A 19603-nucleotide genomic window follows, 5' to 3' on the forward strand; every position below is an offset into this window, starting at 1 on the left:
AGTGCTGACGTCTTGAGATGTTTAGAAAGTCGCATGTGTTTGTCTACTGTTTTCCAAAGCTATTAGCACGTGAGCGATATAGGATTATGTTTACCTAGCATCTGTCCGTGAGTTGGTTTTATAGTACTTCACTGGGTGCCTGATTTAAATGTCTAGTCTGTCTTCGACTGTCCTGAGAGCCAAGCAGTGATTGCACAATCCCAGATAGGATTCTGCCACCCCCCACGCGACCACGCTCTTATCCGTTTGCCCTCCACACAGACGGGTCTGTCCCTACCGTAACTCAACTCTCCTTACGGAGTCCGTGGGATCTTAAGAGCAGCGCTGTCTGCTATAGTCAGTAGAGGATTACTGTAGTGCAAATCTCTTACTCTGTTAATATTGTGATTGAAACTCCTTAATATGGTGATAACTGATTGTCCAAAAGGTGTGAATGTTTAATCTGATAGAAACGTAAATGTTTCATTCTTTTGTGACGTGTTTGTGTTCCTATTCCAGTGATGATGATGATAAATCTGTCAGCACAGGTTTTTAGTAATATTAAAAACATTTGGCGTAGAACTTAATTATTTCTTTGTGTTACTTTTGTAGCTTCACATGATTCAGATAATTTGTAGAAAGAATTTGATGTCTGGAATGACTGGTCTCAAAGTCCTGATGTCCTGAAGAACACAGTCATGGTGATGTCAAATCATGCATGCCTAAACTAGACTAAATAAATCCACAAATCCTGTTGTCTGTGGACTGTTGTTTATAATATGTCTACATTGTATACATGATTATTGAATAACATAACCAAACTGCAACATGTGTTTAGCTTTTATTGAGGGCACGCTGGACCGTGGGTGGAGACAACATGGTGTAGTGATGACCCCGAACCTTCCTCACTCATCCATGAAAGCTGCAGGTGTAGCCCGTCCCTCATTAACACCGCTCCCGCATCCTGGCCAGCTGTCGTCGTGTGTGTGTGCTAATGCACTGAAGAGCCCCATCATTCCACATGTGTGTGTCCAACACTGCAGGCTATCAGGATGGTTTTGTGTACAGACCCGAATTGAGAGGGAGTTAATGCCATACTCCCCCCCCCGGGTGGGTAGGAGGTGCTCCTGCAGGAGGGTTTATAAAGATGCTGAAGCATGTCCACTGTGATCCGTCCCCTACATCTGCCCTCTGTATCTGCTCTATACGTCTGCCCCGTGTGTGTCTTCCTCGCTGGTTTTCTACCCCAAGTGCCCATGATGCTGGGACGGGTGCTTCTCAGGACGCTGCTGCTACTCTGCTTGAGCAGACTGACGCTACAGAAAGGAACTGGTAATTGCATCACACACAAACACACACACACACACACACACACACACACACACACACACACATGGAACCATGTTGTATGTGGAGGCTTTTTCTTATAAGATTATTCTTATTAAACATGACAAATGTGTCCTTCAATACTATGTATAGGAATTGGATGATCACTAATGAAAATGGAAGTGTTGGTTCTGGGGACAGTTTAGTGTGACATTGTATCTTATTATAAGTGGCGTATTTGACTGGTCCTGAATCAGGTGTGGTGCCTGTTTTATCCTGGGCTACATGTTCACTGTCCTCCTCTGTTCTGTGTAGGTGGTTACAACAGTAAAAGTAACTATATTAGGCATAAGATACCCACCTGATTGTCCCATTGTACTGTCTCTAGCTGTAATATTGTGTGCAGGAGCTGGTCCTGGTGTATCAGGGCACATGTAGCCCTACAGTAATCTGAATATTTGGGGGATCTGTGATCTATTCAGTTTGAATCACTCCTTGAAATGGTTTGAACTTGTACTGAAGTTTTCAAAGTTTCATTGTAGTGCTTCGGGGTTTATTGTGTGTCTGGTGTTTTTCTAATGTCTTTTGCATTAGTGTTTGCAGTGCATGTAGACCAGCATACCTGTATGTAAAGTGCAACTCCAGTAAAATATTTAATGTTTGTCTCAGAAAATGCTGTGCAGTGCCATAATCAAATTCCAGGTTTAGCCCAGATTAGACAGAAGTCTTAACTCAGTCCTGCGCCGGTGTGTGTCTGGGTGCGCAGCTCCTTGGGAAACGCACACGTCTGCTCTTCTTTCTTTGCTCAGGCTTCTCAGTGCTGAATCAAAGCAGGTCTGACACTGGTGACACGGCCCATGTGAATGTGACACTCCACTGTGAGAATGAGCCGGGTTCCCCCACACACACTTGGCCATTGATGCCTCTGCTTGCCTGCACTTCCCTCTATCTCCTCTTTATTTTAAGGCATTTGGGCGTTGGCATGGAGACGCAGAGCACTTTCATGGGCCCTGTTTTAGCTTTTCATGGCAACCCATCAAACGTTCTTGGAAACTTCATTACCCAGAAACCACCAGGCGAGACTGGTAGCAGTGAACAAGCTTGTGTTGTGTAAACGCTCAGCCGTTTTGCACTCGCTTAGGTCAGGCTTGTGCTCTGAGGGTGCTGGTGCTTGCTGTCCCAGACTCAAAGGGCTCAGTGAGCTCACGCACCAGTAAACACACGTGCAGGCTTTATACTGACAAAAAACAATAAATGATAACAGAAAACAACAAAAAAAATCTGTTTTTGTTAGCAGGTTACGGAGCTCCGCCCTCCCATCTCACTGGTAACGGAGCAGCAGCCAATGGTGCGTTTCATGTTAGACGTTCAGTGTCCTTCAGTACTGATTCTCTGCTGAAGCACACAGCCTTTTGACTTCATTGTGTGTGTTACAGTGTATGGTGCACAAGCGGCTGGTAATGGTGGTAAACCCAACGGTAAGTCCAGTCAGTCTGCATCAACTGAATTTCCTGTAAAGTGAAACCTCTATAATCCTCTGGATTTCAAGATAGTCCAGTGTGTTTAAAACCAAAATTTTATCCACACTTGATAAGATAAGATAAAGTTTTGGATGTATGGGATTGTATTGGTTTGCTAATTGCATCTTTTATTTATAAAATGAAATTGTAATTTTAATTGGCCAGCATAAGTTATTTGTTAAGACAGCATATGGCTTATAAGGTTGTCAATAAGAATTTTGCATTATACAGTACAGGCAACCGCAATTCTGAATAATAGGGCAATTCTTCTTAACAGGATCTGGAAAACTGTTTAACAAAGGATTTAGTCCACGTGCTGTGCTGGGAAACGGAGCCAAAGCAAACGGTGAGTGCCGAGATTCACGCCAGTAAGCGTCCACCTGTAAATATACGCCTGTAAACGTCCACCTGTAAATATACACCTGCACACAGCGCTGTCATGACGCCTTTACTAGGGAGGAGCTATGAGGTAAAATTGACTAGCAGCTCTGCTGCACTACTGTCATACATACAAATAGAGGGCAGGATGGTGTGTTGTTAACCCATCACACAGGTGGTGTCTTCATGCTGCGCGTGAATGTCATCAGAGTGTTTGCTCCACAGGTAACGGCGGCCCGCCAGCCTCTGCACTTAAAGGAAACGGAGGTAAGCCTGCTGCACGATGAAAGAATAAAGTTGCCCAGGGTAACTGCTTTGAGTAGACAATACAAATAGGAAGCAGTATATAGTAGTAGGAGTAGACAATACAAATGGGTATGTGTCAATTAATTAGTTTGGTCAGTTCATTGGCTAAGTAATCGTGTATTTAATGACTTGATAAATTAAGTAATTTACCTGTGCTTTACAGGTGGATATGGGCCCAAGCCCAGCAAGCCTGTATATGGAGGATGGCCTTCATACGGTATGTGGGAAATCAGGATTGATAACTTCCCCACAATCACTCCACCATCACTTAACCTCACCTAATCACTTCACCCCCCTGACCCCCACTTCACCCCTTTTTAGGTGGAATTGGAGCAGGTTTGGGATTGCCCCAGGTCTCCGCCAAACAGAGTGGAGGTGAACACAAATCTATATTTCTATATAACTGCAGATACTGAAGCTGACCTATGAGCCGTTTCAGTAATTGTACGTTGCATCAGAGCATCACCTAACCGGTAAAAGCATTGCTTTCCTAACTACAGGCTTTGCTAATGGATATGGCTACAGACCTCCCTTCTTTGGAGGTAAGTTTAATTTCAAATGCATCCCAGGAGAACTGGGAGAAATGCTCTGATGTGACCCGGTGTGTTTGCTGTGTGTAGTTACGTTTATGTTCTGTGTCTGAAGGCTACAGGAGCGGACAGGCTGCCTATGGCCATGCGGGCACTGGTCTGGGTAAGCTGCGTCTCCCGTGACCTCGTCCAGATGGTGAGAGCACACACCCCTGCACCTTCCACCAGACTAATAGGAAACCTCCACCTGCTGTTTGATTTCATAGGTGGAAGATATGCAAATGGGGCAAAACCTTCCAAACCAGCCATACCTGGTAATATATTGCTCTGTGTACCACCTGTTTCATGTTCATAACTGTAAGCATGCTTCTAGTGCACATGTTGCCTAAATGAACTGAAAGCTTGTCTTGGCACTAAATACATCATGTGACCACTGTTTATCAGGTTATAGTGCTGGAACTGCAGCTCAGAAAGGACAAGGAGCCAAACCCAAAGGTAAAACTAGACTACAGACAGGCAAAGGACAACAAACCTTTACGTTAATATTTAAAGCATGTGCATGTGTCCATTGTTATGCAAGGTGATGATGCTTATAAATGTAATGTAAATTACATTTAAATGGATTATATTTATAATATAAATATAATCCATTACATAACTCTTGAGTTACATAAAGGTGACTTTCATATGTCCATTACCAACTCTCATTTAATGAATGTGATACATTAGTCTATTTAATGTCCATTTGAGTAAAATGAAGAAATCATCTATAGTTATATACATCACTTGTATACATCACCTGTAGTTTTTACAGTTAGAAATTCATTGAAAAATGTTGCTTAATGTCCTCTTGGGGAGAGGAAGGGGGAGGGGGAGGGAGGGAGAGGGAGAGAGAGGGAGAGAGAGGGAGAGAGAGGTGTTCTGAAGGTAGCAGGAATATTTCCCCTTGGTCCTGTATTTTCTCTTCAGGTTATGGTGCAGGAGTCAGTACACTTAACGCACAAGGAGCTAAACCTAAAGGTCAGGATGTTTGCATCTTCAAACTCTATACGTGTTAATTTACTCTAACCACCACCATAATTAACCAGGTTCTCTACTTACTCAACATATTCAGGGTTTGGGCCGTCTGCAGCAGCCACCAAAGGGTTCCAGCCAGGTAAATTACGCTTGACTACGGCCAGGTAAATTACAACCATGTGAAACATTTAATTGCAGACAAGTTAACTACCACTAGGTAAGTTACAGCCAGGTAAATTGCATTTAATTAAAGCTGGATAAATTACAACCACATACATTACAACCAGCTAAATTACAGTTAATTACAGCCAGGCAAATTACAACCAGGTAAATTAGTTATTTACTGCCAGGTAAATTGTGATTAATTACAGCCAGATTAATTAGTTAATTACAACAAGGTTAATTGCAGCTAATGATGCACATGTAAATAACACTTAAATACATCCAACTAAATGATTGTTAAATAGAGCCTTGTGTACAACGTGTGGTCAAACCCAAACCTTTCTTCAATGTGTTTGTTAACAGGACATGGTGGATATGCCAAAGCAGGTGTTCCAAGAGTGAAAGCAGGTACGCTACTTCTCTCTGGTCTCTTGAAAAGATTTTTTTTAGATAAAAAGCATCATCACTTTTTCACTGTACTTGCTGTTGAATGCCATCGTTCTGCTAGGTTATGGCGGTTTGCCCACTGGATATGGACTCAGACCCAATGGTGAATATGCCGTAATTTACATATGCAGTGATTTACATATGCACGTTGACCTACGACCTAAGGCATGAACACAGAAAACAACTGAAATTGAAGTACAGAATATGTGGCCCACCCAGGGCCGGCGCCAGAACATATACTACAGTATACAGGGGGGGGGGGGGGTGGCGAACGTAAAATAAATGGGTCTAATTTTACATTGAGGGGGCGGGACACCTCGCCTGAGGGGGCGACGCCCCCATTCGCCCCCCCGTGGCGCCGGCCCTGGGCCCACCAGACATTTCTGAAGCAGTCTTTAGCAAACGGAGATGGGGGTAGATTTTAAGCAGTGTTTTGTCCCACAGGATATGGAGCTTATCCCAGAGGGGGCGCTAAAGCCTCTAAAGCAGGTAAACAATGTCTGAGCTTGTCAATAAAGACAGCATATGTGTAGTGTTTGTGTAGAAGAATGGGTTCATCTGTGATCTCCTGCCCAGGGTTTGGGGTAGCTGCTGGTACTGGTTCAAACACAGGAGCAGGTGCCAATACCAAAGGTAGATTACCGTCACTGATGAGTGTCTAGTCATACGGCTTTACCTAACTTCAGCGTATCTGGGTTACCATATTATATATATACAACACACACACCATATGGCACTATATATAGATAGTATACTACAACAATAATTTTTGTCCAGTGAGCGGTAAAACTCCTTTGATTTCCAGGCTATGGCTACGGCTCATATGGAAATGAGAAGGGACCCAAAGGACCTAAAGGAGTGAGTCTGGGCCCTGAAAGCCAGAGGCAACCCTCTCTGACACCAAACACCAAAGGAGTTAGTCTGGGTCCTGAAACCCAGAGGCAACCCTCTCTGACACCGTACACCAAAGGAGTGAGTCTGGGTCCTGAAACCCAGAGGCAACCCTCGCTGACACCGTACACCAAAGGAGTTAGTCTGGGCCCTGAAAGCCAGAGGCAACCCTCGCTGACACCGTACACCAAAGGAATGAATCTGGGCCCTGAAACCCAGAGGCAACCCTCGCTGACACCGTACACCAAAGGAGTGAGTCTGGGCCCTGAAACCCAGAGGCAACCCTCGCTGACACCGTACACCAAAGGAGTGAGTCTGGGCCCTGAAACCCAGAGGCAACCCTCGCTGACACCGTATACCAAAGGAATTGTTTCACCTCTTGAGCCTGAGTCTACCGGGCGAGTCCCTCCAGCAGCTGGGCCTACAGCCGGTGTTGCATCGCTGCTGACCAATGGGAAGGCTCCGAAGCCTCAGACGTGGTCAGCTCCTTTGACTCAGCAGGGCAAGATGTCTGAGTTTGCGGCACGTGAGAGTGTTCCCACCATCCACCAGGGAAAGCCTGTGTTTTCCCAGGGTGAGGGTTCCAAGCCGGCCGCTCCGGTGCTGTCTAACCCACAGGGACAGGTTCCGGTACCGGTAGCACTCGACGCTGCAGGTCTTGTCCCCACCAGGCCAGTGCAACCAGCTCCATACGTTCCGTATGTTCACCAAGCAAAAGGTCCAAAGCAGCCGGCCGCAGCCCAGACGCCTGTTTTCCTGCAGGGGAACCCGTACATCCCTGCAGCAGTGGAGGTGTTGCCCCAGTCCCAGCTGCCCCAGTCCCAGCTGCCCCAGCCCACCATGCCCGTGCCGCCTGCTGGAGCTCCACCCAGCAAAAGCCTGAAGCCTGTCATGTCAGGACCAGGCCTGCCACAGACCCTGGCTCTGCCAGTACCATCAGAACCGGTCCAGACCATGGCTCAGCTGGATGGCTCAAAAGTAGCAAAACCAGGTAAATTTATCTATTTAGATGTTTCAGATTTCAGTATTTTAAGTGAAAGGTATATATATATATATATATATATATATATATATATATATATATATATATATATATAATGTGGTCGGGACAGTGACAATGGAAGTTTGTTGTCGGTAAAAAGGAGTCACAGCTTTGGTCAGCTTTACCATCAAACACACATTAACATTTGGCAGTCGTAGGTAAATCATGAAGATGATGAACGTAAATGCAAACGGACCCCTTGGTTTAGTTTATGTGCCGGTAAACCGTGGTGTGCTCACAGACTGGTGGTGGCGTGTAGCTCTGTGGCTCAGTTATCCAGACTGATCTTCAGGTCTTATAGGTGTTCACTGAGGATCACATGGTGTTGATCACATGGCTCTGCCTGTGTTGGTCTCTACAAGCTTCTGCTGTTTGTCATCTCATTATGATTTTTACCTCTGTTGTCCTCAGAGCTGGCGGAGGCTGTGCAGTTAAACAGACAGGGCACCAAATCTTCAAAATCCGGTAACTCCAAATTTCATCAACTGAACTAACATCCAGGAATTTACAACCAGAAATAGCATAAAATAACAGAAATAACCCTTAAAGAAAGGAATGCAGATTTGTAACAATACTTGAAATGGATGTTGTGCAGATTGTGCACACGGAGGAGTGTCTGGACAGTGGACTAAACTTCCGAGTCCTGGTAAATACCACCCAAAAATACCATTACCTGCTGTAAATAACATTACCTCCTGTAAACTGTTTGATTATTGGCTTGTCTTCTAATATCCCAAAGTTTTGTATTCACCTCATTCATAACACACCACTCAACATCAATCATAAAGTAAATAACCTTAGGTTTTATTCCTTTAATCATTAAATTGTCAAAATTTGAGTTTCAGCATAACTGAAACCCAGTAAATTCTGAGTTCCTGAGCATGTTCCTGTATTTGCAGTTAGTTCACTTTAACTTCTCATGAATTAACATGAGTGTGTAAGAACTTGCTTCTTTGTGATATTGTATGATCACATGTGAACTTGCATGGATTCTTAAGTTTTGAATAACAGTTTTGTTTATTCTCTCTCTATTCCACTCTGCTTTGATTTAGTTTGTTCGGTTTTGGGGGGTTGTTAAATGCTTACTGTCATTTGATTCTGTGTGAATGTTTTGTAGATGTAATTTTAACACTGAACTATTTTGCAATATTTTCTCTTTTTGATGTTGTGTGTTTTTCATTGTTAGTGCTGTAATTTGTTTTTAACAACTTCTTTTTCTCTGCTTTTATTGTGGACAATTGCCTGCTTTCATAGAGTCTGGATAAATAACCCTGTGTTTACAATGTGATGCAAGTTCATTACTTTTTTGTTGTTCTGATTTCTATTTTGAATGTCCAATATCTCAACCACTTATGAGTGAAAATGGAATTGAACTACTGTTCAAGTTCGATCACAGCTAAGATAACGATGTGTTTGACAGGATATGGTCCTGCAGTTTTCCGCCCACACAGTGCAGGAACCAAAGCCTCTAAACCAGGTGAAGCCCCACCCACTTTTACCCGTGCCTGTCATCTAGCAGGAGCGTAGCTTTCACCGCTTAGCAGGCAGATCTGTAGAGGTGCCCAGTCTGCATCTACAGGTGCGTCTGCAGTCATAGAGTATAGCCCATCTCCCTGGTAACCAGCCTCCCTCTACTGGTTCTCACAGATTAGTTTCTCAACACAGGACAACACAAAGCCAACCAGCCCACGGTGTGGCCGTGTCGTCTGAGCCCTGACGCGGAGCCTCACTGCAGCACTGTAGTCAGTGCTACAGCTGTCCATGCTAATGTCAGTGGCTGGGACAGACCACCGTAGTTGGGACAGTAGTTGGGAATCTGTCTTTTCTGACCGATTCTGCTGAAGGCTCCTACTGGCTCAGGTGCACTCCTGCAGTGTGGCTCTGTATAAGAACATCTGCCAAAATACAGTAAATGTTAATGAAGCAAAAGACCTGAGCTGCTTTAAGATATTGGGGGTTATGGGTGCTATGTGAAAAGTATGGCAACTTTGGTAGTGATTTACATTTACAGCATTCGGTAGAGGCTCTTATGGCCATATGCAGTGACTCATAACTAAAGCCAGAATGTGGCCGTCTCACGATCATCCCCGTGCAGGTCAGCTTTTTGTGGGGACCTCGTAAAATGTCTCCGCATTCCTGAAATGGCGTAACGGCAAAGAAAGTAGGCAGGGAGTACGCTGGGACCTACGGGTGCTGGACAGGCGCATTACTCGGTGCTGTGTGTGTCCGCAGGCTACGTTAATGGAGACGGACCTCTCCCAGGGCCTGGATATGGATATGGAGATGGTGAGACTGTAACTGTGTGAATCATATTAACCCTTTAAATGAAAATGAACACAAATCTCCTGTTAGTGGCTTTAAATAAAATTTAAAAATCACATTTCCTCCAGTTCAAGCTGGTGTTGCAGAGTCTTTCAAAGGTAAGCATATCTACGCATCTGTTAAGTAACACAAGTGCATTTGAAATGTGAAATGTGCCTTATTTGTCAATTGTGATTTTTCACCGCAATCAAAATTTGTCCTCCACATTTTACCCATCTGTGCAGTTAGAACACACACACACACACTAGTGATTACTAGGGGGCTGTGGATCACACGTGCCCAGAGCGGTGGGCAGCCCTAGCCCGGTGCCCGGAAAGTAGTTGGGGTTAGGGGTCTTGCTCAAGGGCACCTCAGTCATGGCCTCAGGCCTGGGAATCGAACCCATGACCCTCCATTCACAAGTACAGTTCCCTACCACCAGGCCATGACTGCCCCTATATTTGTGTATATATTGCACAACAATACTCCCAAGGGAATCGATATTGGTCTTGTGTGACCACTATTGTAGGGACTTGGACATTTTTTTCAAAATTATTTAATGCAGCACGATATAGCTAAAAAAAAGATGCCTCAATTGTCAAATTTGATCAAGCCAGTCCAAAGATATTCACATTTAAATCGACCCTATTTTTTTAATGCAATTAACCAAAATCTTGTGATCAAGAAATGTGTGCTAGTTTTAGCATGTGGCCATAGTTGCCAGGTTCGCAGTTTTCACGCCAAATTGGGCTTGTTTGAAAATCCAGCCGCGGGTAAAAATTCTGGGGTGGCGGGGTGCGGTTTTTTGGGCTACTTTTGAGTTGGGCCACCGTGGGAGTTACAAGTCAACACAAAGAATCGATTGCGATATAATACATAATGTGTCTCCATTTTAAACACTCGCCACCCCCCTCCCCCGTCAACAACTTTGGGCTTTGGGCTAGTTTAGGCTGCTGAAGGGCGGGTTTTACACCGACTTTGTGCGGGATATTTTTATAGGACCTGGCAACCCTGGCTATTTTTAGCATGTGGCTAGTCCGTGCCCGCCGTTATCATGATTCATCAGACCAACACGTTGTCTTGGGAGCCTTAAAAAACTAACTTAAACTGTACAGACTGGGATAAAACTTAAGGAAACAATAAACAAGAACATAATGTAACGGTCCACATATCTATTAATATCTTTTGAACAGTCCCACAATGTTTTTGAACGGTCCAAACGCTCCGTTAAAATTCAACCAGGCTCAAAAAGAAACGGGAGCCAGAAATGCGAATTCTTCTAACGGGATGAGAGAAAGTGGACATTCAGTTATGTCATATTACCAAAACTCTTGGAAGAACCTCATACAAACCGATGAAAACAGCGATTTTTTTTACCGCGCGCTTGCGATGACTGATTTCGCTTAGACAGCGCGACCGGAGAAAAATGGCATGCGGAAATATCCAAGTCCCTAACTCTTGTCTTGGTGTCAGTGACACAAGGCTAAAATTCGTCTCCAAATACATCCTACTTATGTGCTGGGATACATTATCAGGGATGAGACCTGTGGGGTCATTAGGTGACCTGGGGTAATTTCGTGTTTTGGACCTTTGAACGTCAGAGACCCTTGCTCAGGTGACCAAGCTAAGGTTGATCAGACCTCGTCTCATCTACAGTCGGCTGCGTCCGTGCCCAGTTGTGGATGTGTCCCCCCCCCGTGAGACCATGTAGGATCACAGCCAGCACCCAGCTACGCCTCTGTACCTTCACTGTCTCACTGGGAGCTGTCCAACCTTCTGCAGACATCCACCAGTTCCCAGCTTTGGTGCTGATGTGTGTGCTGGGAACTTTGACTGCGTGTGCCGATTGACTGAGTTGTGTCAACCAGCCTTGACTGACCGATGTCAGTCTGGGGCAGTCATGGCCTAGTGGTAGGGAACTGGTCTTGGGACCGGAGGGTCGTGAGTTCAATTCCCAGACTTCAGGCTATGACTGAGGTGTCCTTGAACAAGGCACCTAACCCCAACTGCTCCCTGGGCGCCGGGCTAGGGCTGCTCACCGCTCTGAGCATGTGTGATCCACAGCCCCCTAGTAATCACTAGTGTGTGTGTGTGTGTTCTAACTGCACAGATGGGTTAAAAGCGGAGGACAAATTTCGATTGCGGTGTAAAAATCACAATTGACAAAACATTTACATGTGCCTCAGCCCCCTCCAGGACTTCAATTCTCCATTTCCTGTCGGTCTGCAGGAATGCATGCATGTTGTGTTGTGATTATTCTTCACCGTCATGCACCCTGAGAATATCTCTTTGAAGACGCTTGATTCATTTTTGGATATATGGTGCCTTACATGTGGACTTCCACAGAAGGAGCATGCCTGTACACCAGAGTGGTTGTGGGGAGTGTCAGAGTGAAGATGTGCACTAGTGTTAGAGTAACATTCTGACCCTTGTTTTGAAACAGGAACCAGTCAGATTGAACCCCAGCCTGCTGAACTTGGGCCTTTTGGTACATTACACAGCACACCTCCATCATGTATCAAAATATTTCATGAGGATTATTTTAGGTCTGTGTTTACATTCACACCCTTGTTTACTATTTACTGAGAGGTTTGTGTTGGCTTTCTTTAATGTAGGCCCAGCTCCAGTTTACTGCTTTGCTGATTCATAATGTCTATCTCACTCTAGCAGGCATGCCATACGGTGCTCAACCAATGGGCTTAGGCTTGGAAGGAAGCCCCCAGGTCCAATACGGTGAGAAGTTGCCCTCAGATTGCCCTGCTGTAAGAGGTGTTCGTCTGTGTTGTCTTTGCCCAGGGTCACCGTTCTGTCCTTTCCCAGCAGGCATTGGTGGTCTGCCTTTTGCTGGCGCTCCTGTTGGATACAACCCTGACCCATATGGAAAATATGGTACCCTCTGTCTTCCATCTTCATGTGTTTTAAGACCACTGCGTGTGTCTGTGTGTGATAAGTATGGTGGCGTGTTTATGCTTTATGACTTGTACATGTTTATCTTTTCGTTGCAGGCAGCCCCTATGGAGCTCAGTCATATCCTTCTAAACCAGCCGGAGCCTATGGAGGCCTGTTTGGGTCAAAACCTCAAGGGCTTGGCTTGCCTTCTAAAGCGGCTGGAAAATACGGTCTGTCAGTTATATTAACCCAGATGTTACAGCTCTGCTTTGCTTTAAATCTAGGCATGTCACCATTTCCACAAATGTAGGCAGCAAAGATGACAGCAGGCAGTAGCACGCCTGTGACTGTTGACATAAGCCTTCATAAATGTAATATCTATGAGCATGTGTCTCAAATCAAAGGTGCTTTTGACATAAATAAAAATCAAAGAAATTTACAAATAAGTGTTTGTGTCTGCTGGTCGTGTGTCCTCAGGGCTCGGCGGAGTGAAATATGGAGGCGACGTTGCGCCTGCCAGCACATACGGTAACCACGTCAATAGTGTTTGTCATTCTTCATTTTTTTCAAATATTTTGTCACTTTCCAGAGTGCTAACATGATCTATCTGAACTCTCTTCCACAGGATTCGGAGGTTTGCCCTATGGTGCCAGTCTAGGGCCTGACACTGGGAAAACTGGGAAATACGGTGAGACTCAATAACAAAGTTGCACATCAAAGAGAGCCACACTGATTCTGATGTACTTCAGTCTCTCCCTCTTTTTCTCTCTCTGTGTCCTTGTCTCTGTTTCTCTCTTTCTCTGTAGGCCAACCTGCTGTGCCTTATGCTCCTGTGTCTGTTGGCCTTGGTGGTGATGCTAAATCATCTATGAAATATGGTAAATATGGTAAGACTTGAAAATGTGAAAATATTTTTTTGTAAAACATTGATATGTACAATCGCCTCTAAGGAACATGGTGTGAACTAAAAAAATCCATCCAGCTGGAAATACACAAAAACATTTTACTAGGTGTGCTGTTGAGTATTCTGCACACTGTATGCTGCAAATTGTGGATTACGTAGTTAATTTCTCTGCTGTGTATACCAGGGTAAAAATGGCCACCCACACCATCGGCGTCTTTAAATGGAAGCAGTTTAGTCACTTTGGCTGGATTTCCTAAGATAGATCTGAACTAAAATATGCTGGAATCCCTTCATAATGTTTGGAAACCAAATTTGGATCTGAACGAGCTTTGGTGGGTTGTTAAAGTGTTGGAGGCCACAGGTTGTCATCTCGATGTTTCACAACATTCTGTAATTCCTTAAATCCTCTATGACTTTGGCAGGTAATCCAGCACTAGCCTTTGATGCTCTTGGTCCGGTGACGGACGGGAAGTCCATCGATCAGCCCGGTGTGTTTCCTTCTCTCATCTCAGCCTCAGCAGGCCTGCCTCTATGATGTGCCATAATCCTTTACTCTGATGTTGTGTGTGCAGTGTTGCCGTATGAACCTTTGGCCCCTGCACCTCAGATTGACAGTGTGAAGTCTGTAGACCAGTTTGGTTAGTAGGAATTCCTCACTGTCGTACTTTTAAAACTGAAAGACAAAATGAAGCACTACGGAACAGATTAGCATACATTACTGAATACCTGGTCACATGTTTAATTTAATCAACTTATATTTGAACCGCATGTTGCATTTGGCACAGACAGTGCATTGTAAGGTGTGTGTGTGTGTGTGTGTGTGTGTGTGTGTGTGTGTGTGTGTGTGTGTGTGTGTGTGTGTGTGTGTGTGTGTGTGTGTGTGTGTGTGTGTGTGTGTGTGTGTGATTCAGGACAAGGAAAGGTCCCTCTGCCGAATAACATGGGAGTGGGAGATGGCGTTGGAGATGGCACTGTCAAATCAACAGACAAATACGGTAGGAACATTGTGTGTGAGTGATTGAAAATAGATAGGCAAAGGTTTGTGTCACAGCTCCGTTTTCAAATAAAGAAGTGTTAAATGGTATTATTATTATTAAAAGGATTATTAAAAGGTCTGATGCATTTTATTGTTAAAAGGTCTGTTTGTAGACCTTTTTATCAATGTGAAAGTGTCTTATATAACTTTGTAATATCAATGCTTGATCTGGCTTAATATATATGGCAGTCTGATGACGCACATCTCTCCCTTACTGTGAAAATAACCATCTTGCTGCTCCTCCTGTCTTCCTGTGACTGGACCAGTGTGACTTACTGCACTCTGTGTAGTTCTCACACTCAACTCAGTTTTAAATGATCAAGACTTTTTCTGTCAGTTTATAACTGTGGCTAGCATGATTTTCTAGATAGTTTGGTGAGGACTAAATTATATCGCATAGTTATTGTTGTAATGGAGTGCCCCCTCTGGTCAGAATGAAAACTAATAATGAAAATGGCCTTTATATATATAACTTATTACATTTATTACGGAAGAGGATTAGGGCCACTATAAAAAAAATGGGGCATTGGAATAAAAAGGGCAGCCAGAATTCTGACAATTCTGACTTTTTCTCGGAATTGTGGGTACTTGGAAAAAAGTCAGAATTGTAAGATTGAAGTCAGAATTCTGACTTTAATCTCAGAATTCTGGCTGCCTTTTTTTTTATAGTGGCCCTAATCCTCTTCGGTACATTTATATATAAATTAGTGGTGGGACTTTAACGCGTTAATTTCGATTAATTAATTACAGGAAAATTAACGCACTAAAAAAATTAACGCATTTTAACGCATTTAACGGACGAGACACTTTTGCACCGTGGAATGTTTCTCAGTGCACGAGTTCCAGACATACAGATTATATGGACGCACAATAAGATCATGATGGATATGACTGAAGAGGCTACGCTGGTGGATGGGAAATTTAAATATAAACTTCCAGATGGAAGTAGGCTACAAACAAAAATAGTGTTATTTACACTTTATGTAGGAAGGAGTTCGCTTATCACAGGAGCACTTCCACCCTTCGTTACCACCTCAACGCAAAACATGTTGCGGCTAAAGCTGGGCGTACACTGTGCGATATTTTAAATCGTGTACTCAGCTCCAGCTCAAACTACGACTAAATCGCAGGGAGAGTCGGCTCGTGGAGCTGCTTCAACAGTGCGATACTCTCACGAGGAGCGATTTGAATTTCAAACATGTTTGATATTCTTGCGACGCTGCGATTTCTGATCGGGAGTTGTGAATCGCTCCTCGTATACCTGTGTAAACTATACGATGCACGACACGCGATTGAGCCGAAACGAGTGAAAAATCGGCTGAAAATGGGCCAAAAATCGCACAGTGTACGCCCAGCTTAACGCGCAGGTCAGTAATGATAACTTAGCTGCTAAATGTATTCCTAGTACGATAGGGTGACCAAACGTCCGTAATTCACATCCTGTGAGGAAATGTCCTGGTTTTTAAATTACCTTCATTGGACCATTAAGACTGGATTAAACTTTCGCGAGTGGCCGTAGCGCGCGACTCCGCACGCGTTTATACATGACGCGTCACATTATTTGTGTTGTCCGCTCTCAGTGGTCGAAGATAAAGACTTACAAGAAGCGCTGCACATTGCGTCAACTGATGCAAGTTACGAACTACCGTCCAGGGGTGAGTTTCCCAAAACGTTCTTAGCGCCAAGTACTTCTTAACCTCGTACGTAAGAATGAGGTAACGAAGTACTTGGCGCTAAGAACGTTTTGGGAAACTCACCCCAGAAAGACAATGTCGAAGAAAATCCAGCAGCTGTATGATGAGGAATAGGAAGTAAAACAGGTTATTGTGAAGAGCGACACAAATGTGGCTCTGACTGGGGATCACTGGACCTCTGTTAGCAACAAGAATTATCTTGGTGTGACAGCTCATATAGATGATGAATCTATAGATGATGAAGATCCAGTCATTTGCTTTGAGCATGCAGAAGACCACTTCTAGGCACTATGGAGATGCCTGTGGCAGAAGCCTGGGAAATTAAAGAAATTGCTAAAATGCTATTAAAAAACATCTTCTGATTTACTTCAATTCTTCCAATATCCTGAGCAAAACTCCCAAAATTAAACAACATTTTTGATCAGAATTTCCAATGTTCTGAACTGTTTTCTGCACACTACACATATATTGGTCTGTGTAGTAGACTGGTGGAAAAATAAACAAGATGTTGAAGTTTATGATTATGTTCATTGATTCATTCATCATTCAAACTTAAATTAATATTTCTCATGTTAAATACTGAAATGCGATTAAAATGCGATTAATTTCGATTAATTAATTACAAAGCTTCCGATTAATTCGATTCATTTTTTTGATCGCGTCCCACCCCTAATATAAATACATTTTTTTAAATATTTGTGATTCACAAACTGATAAAACATCCTTATATAAAAGGTTTAGCTGGGAAAATTCCTTTCTGATGAATGGTGCCATTACTTTGTTTCTGTGCTGTAATTGTAAGCCAGGCAATAATTCAGTCACTGTACAAGCGCATGTGAGAATATTACTTACTGCACCTTTAACTCTCTTCATGGTTGAATGTTCTATATCAGGGCTATTCAACTATATTTTTCTGCGGAGCTCTGACCTGTGGGCCAGATTTGTTGACGGGGGGGTGGGGGCGGGGTGGCGAATGTAACACTCGTGACAGAGAAACGTGCCGTAAAGCGCCACACGGTGTCGTATGCAAATAGAATTATTTAATTATTTATGGGGAGATGGGCTGCGGGCCTGTACAAATTCATTGGTGGGCCGGATCTGGCCCACGGGCCGCCAGTTGAATAGCCCTGTTCTATATGTTGACATTTTGAAAGGCTGTGTCTGTATCACTACCCTTCTGTACGTTCCTACAGGAACAGGAGGAGTTCGGGGAATACAAGCAGAGGGTAAATGACAACACACCCCAGATCTGTATTGTGTGTGTTTACATAAGCATGTAATGAATACGGCCATAAGCATTCGTTACATGTAAAGGTGAACACACACACACACACACCTTTTGTCTCTCAGCTAAGCAGCCTCATTTTCCTGAGCTTGTTTGTGCTTTGTTTCCATGCTGGTTGTGCAGCTCCGCCTACGCGCTACACCTCTCCTACATCCTGCTCTTGTTCTCCTCCATTAATCCCTTTCTTTCGCACATCTCTTCTTTCCTTATTCACTCCTTCCTCCTCTTCTCAGTCGTCTCTTTCCCTGCTGCTCCGCTCACTGGCACCAGCGACCCAGCTGAGCCCTCGCTGGCTCCGGCCGTCTACGCCATCTCTGCCGATGGCTCCTCCCTCGCTCCAGCCACCATGCCGCCGGCCACGGCAGGCCCGCCTGAGCCCAGCCCAGAGGTGACCCGCTCTCTGGCACCCTCTCTGGAGGAAGTGCCTCCCTCTGTCACGCTGCAGCCTGCCACTCCTGAGCAGATCCACACCCAGCACCTCCAAGACCACGCCCATCCGCAGGGCCAACTGCTGGGCACCGCATGGACAGGTACCCAACTGTGGGGGAGAGAGGGAGGAGAGGAGAGAGGGATGAGAGTAGAGAGGGAGGGGGAGAGCGAAGTGGGGGGGGTTAGATTAAAGATTAAACTTTATATATATATATATATATATATATATATATATATATATATATATATATATATATATATATATATATATATATATATATAGTTCTTATTTATAGTTTTAATAAACACAGATTTTAAAGTGGATTAGTGCTGTAGTGGGTTTGGTGTGTGGGTCGGTAGTGGGTGAGGGGGTTTGGTAAGTGGGTGAGTCGAGAGTGGGTGAGTCAGTAGTGGGTGATCAGGGTAGCAGGCTTTGAACCTCCAGGTTTCGTTCACAGAGTTCATGACTGCTGATGCATTTCTGGCTTTCGGCTTGCTTCCCCCTTGCCATTGCAAATCCCTTGACATGTCTCCACATGGCATTCAAAGCCTCCTCACCAGAGCTTTAAACAGACGTCGCGCGACGGTCTTCACTCCGCTGTACTCACTTTGTTGCACTTTCACTCATTTTCTGAGTTCAGAAGGAATCGACTATACACATAGAAACATAGACAAGAAAGAAATAAAATCACTAAAAACCAGAGCATGTGACTTTCATGTAAGGGGTAATGACTACCAGTTTAGTGCATTAAATATGTGCTCTTTTTAGGTGCAAAGGAGAACAAATATAACCTGAAGGGCTTCTTTGGGACTGGACATCAAGGTAGGGGCGTGGTCAGACACTGTGGGCGTGGCTTCAGTTTCTTTTTCATTGGCTTTAAATGCATTTGTATCCCAAACTTACTTTACGCCTTTCGCTCTTCTTTTGTGCCAGGATGATGCAGAGGAAGAGGACGTGCTTGAATTGTGCGTTACTGATTAGTAATTATTGTATATTTATCGTCCCGTTTACCCTTTTTTTTTTTTTTTTGTACCAAAATGTTTCATTCAGAGTCATTTATGACACCCCGACCATGTGATTTTTATTCAGGAATAAAATATTGTATGTACCATACACTATAGACGAGGCAAAGCTGTTAACATCTTACGTGTTGCATCTGAATCTCCTTTTCTTTTGTTGTTTCCGTTTCTTTTGTTCAGATTACCTCGTCTGTTTAATTTCTGGTTGTGTCTGCATGTTTAACTTTTGTGTATACTTTTGTAACTCAGCGCAAAATAATTTATTTAGGACAAGACGATTTATTTAGATTGTTTATCTTCCTGTGGCAACTGTTTCATTTTAAGACACTGAAGTTGTTCTGTTTTTAATAAAAAGGGGTACCATTGAACTCTCCACTTCTATGATTATTTGCTTTATTTCTAACTTTTAAAACTCTTTCTGTCCTGATGTCTAGGCCGGCAAGTGAT

The 19603-nt window shown here is 43.9% G+C and overlaps 1 protein-coding gene across 7 annotated transcripts; it reads left to right on the plus strand.

Moving 5' to 3' along the window:
* Positions 1 to 871: 871 nt before the first annotated feature.
* cmn (calymmin) lies at positions 872 to 19493 on the plus strand. 7 transcript variants are annotated; one of them, XM_077000939.1, is made up of 37 exons: positions 872 to 1311; positions 2603 to 2653; positions 2742 to 2783; positions 3103 to 3171; positions 3429 to 3470; positions 3673 to 3726; positions 3831 to 3884; positions 4010 to 4051; positions 4155 to 4202; positions 4306 to 4353; positions 4484 to 4534; positions 5009 to 5059; positions 5154 to 5195; positions 5582 to 5626; positions 5727 to 5768; positions 6110 to 6154; positions 6242 to 6298; positions 6471 to 7547; positions 8010 to 8063; positions 8194 to 8244; positions 9019 to 9075; positions 9831 to 9884; positions 9989 to 10018; positions 12343 to 12387; positions 12567 to 12632; positions 12720 to 12788; positions 12905 to 13018; positions 13266 to 13316; positions 13414 to 13476; positions 13595 to 13675; positions 14115 to 14180; positions 14265 to 14330; positions 14604 to 14687; positions 17616 to 17648; positions 17941 to 18237; positions 18906 to 18959; positions 19071 to 19493. In XM_077000939.1, the coding sequence occupies exons 1-37, from the start codon at positions 1137 to 1139 to the stop codon at positions 19073 to 19075; spliced, it is 3375 nt and encodes a 1124-aa protein (XP_076857054.1). In that variant the 5' UTR covers positions 872 to 1136; the 3' UTR covers positions 19076 to 19493. The 7 variants fall into 7 exon arrangements, with proteins under 7 accessions (XP_076857054.1, XP_076857058.1, XP_076857055.1 ...); XM_077000943.1 differs by having other exon boundaries at positions 13595 to 13666; XM_077000940.1 differs by having other exon boundaries at positions 12723 to 12788.
* The last annotated feature ends 110 nt before the right edge of the window (positions 19494 to 19603 follow it).

This window comes from Brachyhypopomus gauderio, chromosome 3, assembly GCF_052324685.1.
Source record: "Brachyhypopomus gauderio isolate BG-103 chromosome 3, BGAUD_0.2, whole genome shotgun sequence".
Classification (NCBI taxonomy): Eukaryota; Metazoa; Chordata; class Actinopteri; order Gymnotiformes; family Hypopomidae; genus Brachyhypopomus; species Brachyhypopomus gauderio.